Consider the following 10,366-nt stretch of genomic DNA (forward strand, 5'->3'; position numbering starts at 1 on the left):
ACAAAGAGTAAGGATCTGGGTTTAACAGAGTTGTGTTAGTAAAATTATTATGAACAGCACATTTGACAAATTCACTAATATTTTTTACCTTTCAAATACATTCATCTGCATGAACTGTATTAATTCTTCTGAATGAATTGTAAAATTATTTTTCATGTACAAGTCCAAAACCTCTGAAAACATTAGAAAACAAGCAAACAAGTCTTCCCCAAAATTCATAATCCCCAAGAAAGGATCCCACTGATAGTGAGGTGGACAAAATCCAGAGAAAGATTATTAAAAACTGATTATTAAAATAGTCAATGAACTAAAAGAAGATGTAAGGAAGGAATTATTAAGAGAACAATTATAGGTAATGAAAGACAACTCTAATAAAGAAATGGAAATCAAGTAAAAACACAAAGAAGAACTCAGAAATGAAAGAAACGATCATTCAAATTAAAAAAATCACTTGAAGGCATCACTAACAAATTAAATTGCATATAAAATATAACCTCAGTCCTTGGAGGCAGACTTTCAGGCCTTAAAGACAGGGTATATGATCAGAATGCAAAAAAGGGGAAAAATATAGAAAAATTATAAAACATAATCAGAATATACAAGAACTCTGGGGCAACATTAAAATATCAAACCTCAGAATCATTGGAATGGAAGAAAACATGGAAATACAAACTAAAGGCATAAAGAACACTTTCAATTGAGTATTTACAGATAACATTTTCCATGTCAGAAATAAAATATAAACCCACATACAGGATGTTTACAGAACCCCAAACATACCTAGTCAAAAGAGAAGTTCACCAAAACATATCATAATCAAAATTCCTAGCATAGAATATAAGTGAAGAATACTAAAAGTCACAAGAGATAAATATCAGATCACATTTAGAGGCAAACCAATAAGGCTCACTTCTGATTTCTCAGCTCAGACCATAAAATCAATGAAGTCCGGAAATGAAACATTCTAAGCCTTAAAAGAAAACAACTGCCAGCCAAGGTTACTATACCTAGCAAAACTCAGTTTCAAATTTGAGGGAGAAATAAAACTTTCCACAATGAGAATACACTAAACGACTTCATGAGTACCAAATCAGCAATACAAAGAATACTCAAATCTAAATTGCACTTAGAGGAACTTGAATCAATTCCCAAAGCTCTCAAACACAGAAAATTCAATAGAAGAATAACCCACTAAATGATAATTAAGGGAGGCTAAAATATAGCAAAAAAAAAAAAAAGAAACAGTTGGAAACCACAAAAATATATCTATAGTAATGCTGAATGTTCACAGTCTCAACTTCCCAATTAAGAGACACAAATTAGCAGAATGGATCAAAAACCAAGATCCTACTCTGTGCTGTTTGCAAGAGACTCATCTCATAGGTAAAGACATCCAGAGGCTGAAGGTAAAAGGATGGCAAAAAATATTCCATGCATGTGGATAAAGTAAACAAGCTGGAATAGATATTCTTATATCTGAAATATTTTCATATCTGACAAAGTAGATTTCAAGCAAAAAGTAATTAAAGAGTCAAGGAAAATCATTACATCCTAGTAAAGAAAACAATCTAATAAGAAGACATAATGATAGTAAACATTTATGCCCCAAATGTCAACACACCCTATTAAATGGAAAAAATATTCCATGACATTAAATCCTACATTGAACCCAACATAATAATACTGGGCATTTTGAATACACCCTTATCACCAATAGACAGGTCATCAAAACAAAATCAATAAAGATATCTCTAACCTAAAAGGCAATATAAATCAAATGGAATTTCCAGACATCTACAGAATATTCCAGCCCAACAATTTACCTTCTTCCCAGCTGCATGTGGAACTTCTTCCAAAGTAGATCATATTCTAGGCCACCAAGAAAATCTTAGCAAATACAAAAAGAAGATTGATATAATTCCATGTATCCTATCAGACCATAATGGAGTAAAGCTAGAAGTCAATAGCAAGAAAAATAACAGAAACCACATAAACACATAGACATTGAATAGTATTCTTAAATGAAGAATGGCTTGAAGAAATTACAATAGAAATCAACAAATGCTTAGAAACAAATGAGAAGAGAGATACAACATATCAAAATCTCTGGAAGAGTATGAGAGCAGTTCTTAGAGAACACTTAAAGTGCCGAGTGCCCACATTAAATAAATTAGTGCGATCCCAAATAAAATAGCTTACTCCACCTCAAAGTCTTTGAAAAAGAACAAACCCCCAAACCAGTAGAAGACAGGAAACAAGATAAGAGCTGAAATCAAGGAAATTGAGAATAAGAAAACAATACAAACGATCAATGCAATTAAGTTAGTTCTTTGAAAAGATAAATCAGATTGACAAACCCTTAGTTAACTAAACAAAAGAAAGAGCGAAAAGATCCTTCAACAAGATCACAGATGAAAAATGAGATATCACCACAGATCCTTCTGAAATCCAAAGGATTATCAGAACCTATTTTGAAAATTTATACTGCAATAAACTGGAAAATCTGGAAGACACTGATAAATTTCTCAATACATAAGAGCTATCCAAATTGAATGAGGAAGATATAGAAAACCTAAACAGACCAATATCAAGTAACAAAATTGAAATGTCAATTAAAAGTCTTCCAAAAAAGAAAATCCCAGGACCTGATAGATTCTCAGCTGAGTCTTACCAGACCTTTACAGAAGAACTAACAACAGTGTTTCCCAAATTATTCCATGAAATTGAAAAAAAGGGAATACCTCAAAATTCATTTTATTAAGCCAGTATAACCCTGATATCAAAACTACACAAACATGCACCAAGAAAAGAAAATTACAGACCAATATCCCTGATGAACAAAGATGCAAAACTCCTTAATAAAATATTAGTAAATCACATTAAAAACGCATCAAAAAGATAATGCATCATGATCACATAGGTTTTATTCCAGGGATGCAAGTTTGGGTCAACATATACAAATCAATAAATGTAATTCACTACTTAAAAGAATTATTTCAAAAATAATTCATTTCAATAAATGCAGAAAAGGCTTGTGAGAAATTCAATACTCATTCATGCTTAAAATGCTGGAGAAGCTACTACTCAAAGAGATTTACTTCAATCCCTTTGACAAAAAGATTGTCAAAGAGACAAACTCAAGCCAACATACTAAATGGAGATAACACGAAAGAATTTCCTTTAAAATCAGGAAAAAGACAAGGCTAACAACTCTTCCCACTCCAATTCAATATAGCCCATGAAGCATTAACTAGAGCAATCAAGAAAGAAAAGGAAATAAAAGGGATACAAATAGGAAAAAAAGAAGTCAAACTATCTTTGCTTGCCAATGACATGATCCTGTATCTAAAAGATAAAAAAAAAAAAAAAACCTCCATTGGAAGACTTCTAGAGTTTATAAATGAATTCAGCAGAGTAGCAAGATACAAAATCAACATCCATGAATAGCTTTCCTATATTCCAATAGTGATTCAGCAGAGGAAGACATCAGAAAAACCATCCCATTCATAGTAACCTCAAAAACAAAAAACAAACAAAAAATCTTGGAATTAATATAACCAAAGAGATTAAGAGTTCTACAATGAAAATTATAAAACACTGAAGAAAGACACTGAAGAAGGCCTTAGAAGATGGAAAGACATGTCATGTTCTTGGATATGCAGAATCAATATTATCAAAATGGCCATACTATGAAAAGCAATATATAGGTTTAATGCAATCCCAATAAAAATATGAATGACATTCTTCACAAAATTAGAAAAAAAAGTCTTAAATTCATTTGGAAGAATAAGAAACCCAGATTAACCAAAATAATACCAAGCAAGAAAACCAAAATAATACCAAGCAAGAAAAGCAAAGCAGGAATCATCACAATACCTGATCTGAACTTATACTGCAGAACTGTAGTAACAAAAACAGCATTGTATTGGCAAAAAAATTGGCATGAAGCCCAATGAAACAGAACAGAAGACAGAGATAAAACCACATACCTATAGCCATCTGATATTTGACAAAGGTGCCAAAATATACTTTGTTGAAAAAACTGAATTTTTAACAAATGGTGGTAGAAAAACTGGATAGTTACATGTAGAAAAATGAAACTAGGTCACTCTCACCCTGCACAAAACTCAAATCAAAATGCATCAAAGACTTAAAACTAGACCAGAAATTTTACAACTTTTAGAAGAAAACATAGGGCCAACATTCCATCATATAGGAGCTTTTCAGCAATTTCCTTAACAAGACCCCCAAAGCATAAGAAATAAAAGCAAGAATTGTAAGTGGAATGCCATCAAACTAAAAAGTTTCTGTACAGTAATAATAATAATAATAATAATAATAATAAATAAGAGCATGAAGAGAGAGCCTACAGAATGGGAGAAAATCTTGGCCAGCTATTACTCCAGTAGGTTATTAATGTCCAGAATCCAAAATATACAAAGAACAAAAAATGCTCCCAAAAATATATATATACACATATATACAACTCAATCAACAAATGAATAGAAGAACTAAACAGAAATTTCTTCAAAGAAAAAACACAAATGACCAACAAATATATGAAAAATGTTCAAAATCTCTATCAATCAGAGAAATGTAAATCAAAACTACAAAGACTTCATCTCACTGATCAGAATGGTGATGACCAATAATATAAACAACAATAAATGCTGGCGAGGTTGTGAGGGAAAAGGTACATTTATGGGACTGCAGACTAGTACAATCACTCTGGAAACAGTATGGAGATTCCTCAAAACTAGCAATGGAACCACCACATGACTCCACTATCCTCTCCTTGACATTTTCCCAAAAGATCTAAAATTAGCATACTACAGCAATACAGCCTCCTCAAAGTTTATAGCAGTACAATTCACAATAGCTAGATTCATAATGTAGTTAATTCTAAGAATCAACCCAAATGCCTGTCAATAGATGAATGGATTAATAAATTGTGGTACGTATACACACAAACGCACACACAAGCACACACACACAAAGGAGTTCTACTCAGTCACAAAAAGGAATGAAATTATGGCATTTATCAGCAAATTAATGAAAATGGAGCATATCATGCTAAGTGAAATAAGTCAAGCTCAGAAACTCAAAACTTGAATGTTTTCTCTCATATACTTGAGTAAAAGAAAGACGTGAGAGAAGAATAGGATAACATGAGGAACCAATCGAATATAAGTTAATAGAGGAGTGAAAGAAAGTTTAGAAGAACAAAGGAAAAAGAAGGGGAAAAGGGAGAAAGAATGGAAGAGAAATGGGGGGAAGGGGAATCATGAACTCAAACCAATTTCCATGCATGTATGAGTTTGTTGGGATAAACTCAATTACAATGCATAACTATAAAGCTTCAATTTTAAAAAAGATATCTCATTAATTTTTATTTCTATTAGAAATTTTCAATCTTAGGAATATTATGCTTCTTTTCAGCTCAGTTTCTATCTTATGTAATTATGTAGAGAAGATAGAATAGGTAAGGAGCCTCATACTGTTACAGCCTGGAAAAAAAATGTCAGTATTGCTTTCAGTATTTTTTCAGTATTTTTACTGATATTCTCTTTGTTATGATTTTATGGGAATCTCCTACAGAATTCACCGAGAATTCTTTCGTGGTAGTCTAAGAAAGATAAAGCAAATAATGAAAACATTCACACCAAACACAACATGTAAACTAAAGTCTAACACCAAGCTATACCCTTACCAAAAATAATTAGCAAGATGAGGAAGAACAGAACCATACTCTGCTGCCTTGAATAAACAAGATTTCTTTGTTTCATTCTGTGGAGAGTATTACAAATCAATATAATTAAGATTTAACAAGAGGCAGGAGGATTCAGGCTTTGAGGGCAGGGTGTTGGGAATGTTATTATTTGGTTTTCTTTCGTTAAGAACAAGAGCAAAAGTCAAAGAGAATTTGGGAAGAACTTAAGATACCTCTTGACTATTTTGGGGGGAGGGGTGGGGGACTGGAAATTGAACCCAAGGGTGCTTAAACACAGAGTCACATCGCCAGTCCTTTTCTTATATTTTATTAAACCCAGGGCCTTGTGCATGCAAGACAAGCACTCTACCAACTGAGCTATATCCCCAGCCCTATTACGGACCATTCTTATAAGATGTTCTTCACTTCCCCAACTTGGACTGTGCTTCTACTTCACCTTCACTAGCGTTTTCAATGGGCACCTAGCAACAGGCTGTAAATTCAGATTGGCAGAACCCTGGACCAATGGCCGGGCTGCATTGCATTCCTGGACCACACCTGCCTCGTGAGACTCTCAGGACCCAAGAAGGGGCGGGCCGAGGGGAGGCGTTAGGCCGCCCCACCAACTAGCCTCCCGGCCGCCCCTCTAAGCCGGCTCTTCAGCACCTGCATCCAGCTGTCCGCCTAGCCCTTCCCACCACCAAGATGTCCCTGTCTAAGAAATTGACTTTGGACAAACTGGACGTCAAAGGCAAGCGCGTCATCATGAGAGTGGACTTCAACGTTCCCATGAAGAAGAACCACATCACCAACAACCAGAGAATCAAGGCGGCCATCCCCAGCATCAAGTACTGCCTGGACAATGAAGCCAAGTCGGTGGTGCTGATGAGCCACCTGGGCCGGCCCGATGGCGTCCCCATGCCCGACAAGTACTCCCTGGAGCCCGTGGCTGCCGAGCTGAAATCCTTGCTGGGCAGGGACGTGACGTTCCTCAAGGACTGTGTGGGCGCAGAAGTGGAGAAAGCCTGCGCCGACCCCGCCCCCGGGTCGGTCATCCTGCTGGAGAACCTGCGCTTTCACCTGGAGGAGGAAGGCAAGGGCCAAGATCCCTCTGGGAATAAGCTCAAGGCCGAGCCCGACAAGATCCAAGCCTTCCGAGAGTCCCTGTCCAAGCTAGGGGACGTGTACGTCAACGATGCTTTCGGCACTGCGCACAGGGCTCACAGCTCCATGGTGGGAGTCAATCTGCCCCACAAGGCATCCGGATTCCTTATGAAGAAGGAGCTGGAGTACTTTGCCAGAGCCTTGGAAAACCCAGAGAGACCCTTTCTGGCTATACTTGGGGGCGCCAAAGTGGCAGACAAGATCCAGCTCATCAAAAACATGCTGGACAAGGTCAATCAGATGATTATTGGCGGCGGGATGGCCTTTACCTTCCTGAAGGTACTCAACAACATGGAGATCGGTGCCTCCCTCTTTGACGAAGAGGGAGCCAAGATTGTCAAGGAGATCATGGCCAAAGCAGAGAAGAATGGTGTCAAGATGACCTTTCCCGTGGACTTCATCACGGCTGACAAGTTCGATGAGAACGCCAACACTGGCACTGCCACCGTAGAATCTGGCATCCCCGCCGGCTGGATGGGTTTGGACTGTGGCCCTGAGAGCAATAAAACAAACGCTCAAGTCGTGTCCGAGGCCAAGCTCATCGTTTGGAATGGCCCTTTAGGAGTCTTTGAATGGGAAGCCTTTGCCAAGGGAACCAAGGCCCTGATGGATGAAGTCGTGAAAGCCACGTCCAGGGGCTGCATCACCATTATAGGGGGCGGGGACACTGCCACGTGCTGTGCCAAATGGGACACTGAAGATAAAGTCAGCCATGTGAGCACAGGAGGGGGTGCCAGCCTGGAGCTGCTGGAAGGTAAAGCCCTCCCAGGAGTAGAGGCCCTCAGCAACCTGTAGCTCAGTCCCCTCCACCTGTTTTCCATCCTCAGCCTTTAGGTTAACTCAGTGCTCTAACATCTCAGCTTGACTTTGGTTAAAATGTACTGGATATTGGGATCCAGGAAATGGGCAGTCAGTGGGCCATCAGGAACTCCTAACATCAGAGAATCAACTTTTTCACTTTAGCTATGTCATGCATTTGCCTAGTCTCTTCAAGATCTCTTTTGGACCTTTGGACTTCAACGCCATGCCTCATAGGGAGAATACATTCTTAAGTTGACCATTAAAGTGAGTCAATTAAGCTGAATCTCTCATTTGTCATTTTTTTAGATACTTAGTTACAGGGAAACAATAGGGTAAAGTTTTAAAATATTTAAACAATAAAAGTGTCCAAATAAACTGAGAGAAATAATCATATGTAATAACTCATCATTATCATCAGAGCTGTATGAGAAAATGTCTTAATAAGAAAAATATAAATGAAAAATTCTGATTAAATCAAAAAGTTGAAAGGGAAATAAATACAAAGAATTAATTTTTGTGTGCTTGTGGATGTACACGTCTTTGTTATATAAAAACCTATGAATTAAACCTGGTTTGTAAATAAAGATTTGATTGTTTAATTGAATTGCAATAAATTCTAAAACTTTTTAAAAGAATGTATATAATTTTTAAACATGTATGTATGAAAGATAAAGCTATAAAGACTTTTTATTAGAAAACAGGAACATGGAATAATTCATAAAAACAAAAGTACTTATTGGAGAATATTCCGCCTACCTCTATGAACAAAGGGCCCTAGAGGGTGATGCTATTATCAAAGACTAATGTACAGAGTAACTTTTCCCAGCTATAATATGCCATGTCCCTATAACCCAAGATTAATGTATTCAATAACTTGAATAATTGAGCTTCAAATATAAATCTTAAAACACCAGAAATTTCAACCTATTTTAAATTAGAATATTAGTAATGCTATGGTAATTCTGAAGGAGGAGATTCATAAGATAAAAGCTCAAAAAGTCAAAAGAGAGAGGGAGAGAAGAAGTTTCATAGTTGGAAACAAGTTGAAAGCACACTGCTTTCTCACATAAACATTGATGGTGGAATGTAGGCCCTTCTCCATGAGATCATATGTGTTATGGTTTAGATATGAGGCGTCCTCTTAAAGATTCTGTGTTAATACAGGGATGTTCAGAGGTGAAATTATTAGATTATGAGAACTGTAACGTAGTGGGTTCATCCTAATTTGAAAGTACTACTTTGCTGGGTGATCATTCTTGGTCAGTGGATATGGTGTTAAAGTGTGTTACCTAGGTCATGGCCTGAGGAATTATATTTTGGCCCCCTGACTTCTCCCTCTTTCTGCTTCTTGGTTGCCATGCTGTGAGCCGGTTTCCACCACCACACTCTTCCACTGTGATCTCCTTCACCTCGGAGCAAAGGAATGAAGTTTTTCAAGTATGGCTTAATCTCTGAAACCCTGAGCTCAAAATAAACTTTTCCTCCTCTAAATCGTTCCCATATGGTGTTTTGGTCACAATAACACAAAGCTGGTGGTAATGTAGCAAACCAAGCTCCTGTAACAAATCTGCTACCTCAAATCATTAGGTTCAGTCTCTATCTGTAGAGTCTGTCTGGGATTTTGTTACAGAATTGGAAGTCTTAAAGGGGAAAGCAAGTGTGAGGCCATCAGGATTTTTTAAAAATTATTGCCTATTAATTATACAGAATAATGGATTTCATCACAGCACATTCATACATGCATGTAACATTTTCATCATTTCCACATCCCATTATACCCCCAACTCTGCTTGCTCTCCTCCCTCTCAACCTCTTCCTTGTTTCCAACGTTCTCTTTTCTATTTTCATGTGGACCTTCTTTCCCCGCTAGATTTCACACATAAGAGAAAACAAATAATACTTGTCCTTCTGAATTGCCTTATTTTTTTTTTTTTTGCTTAAAATGATCCCACTTCCATTTATCTTTCTGAACATTAGATTATTTCATTCCTTATGGCAGAATAATACTCCACTGTATTTTCTTTATCCATTCATCTGTTGGCAGACACCTAGGCTGATTCCATATCTCGAGTATAGTGAATTGTGCCATGATAAAATGGGTATACAGATATCTCTATCGAAGGATGACCTTAATTCCTTTAGGTGAGGAGTGGTAGAGCTGGATTATGTGGTAACTCAAGTTTTAGGTTTTTCAGGAACCTCCATACTGATTTCTGTAGTGGCTTTACTTGTTTACATTAATACCAATGGGGTATAAAAGTTCCTTTCCCCTACATCCTCACCAAGATTTGCTATTCGTTGTTGTTGTTGTTGTTGTTGTTGATAGTAGACATTCTGACAGGGTTTAGATGGAATCACAATGCAGTTTTTATTTGCATTTCTTTGATGGCTAAAGGTATTGAACATTTTTAATAAAATTGTTGGCTATTTGTACTTCTTCTTTTGAGAAGTGTCTGTCCAGGTCTTTTCCCCTTTGTTGATAGGATTATTAGGGTTTCGGTGTTAACAAGACTGGCTCACAAGCGTAGCTCACAAAGTTTGTTTTTCCCACCGTGTAGACTGCCTCCTCGCTTTGGTTCCTTCACCATGCAGAAGCTATTTAGTGTAATCAGTCCCATTTGCTGCTTCTTGATCCAGAGCTATTGGAGTTCTTTTCAGAAAGTCATTTTTCTTGCCTATAATGTGAAGCAT

The 10,366-nt window shown here is 36.9% G+C and overlaps 1 protein-coding gene across 1 annotated transcript; it reads left to right on the forward strand.

Annotated features, from left to right (window-relative positions):
• Positions 1-6,415: 6,415 nt before the first annotated feature.
• Positions 6,416-7,669, forward strand: LOC124988836 (phosphoglycerate kinase 2-like). Its single transcript, XM_047558617.1, has one exon. It carries the CDS (start codon positions 6,416-6,418, stop codon positions 7,667-7,669), a length of 1,254 nt encoding a protein of 417 aa, XP_047414573.1.
• The last annotated feature ends 2,697 nt before the right edge of the window (positions 7,670-10,366 follow it).

This window comes from Sciurus carolinensis, chromosome 7 (assembly GCF_902686445.1).
Source record: "Sciurus carolinensis chromosome 7, mSciCar1.2, whole genome shotgun sequence".
NCBI lineage: Eukaryota > Metazoa > Chordata > Mammalia > Rodentia > Sciuridae > Sciurus > Sciurus carolinensis.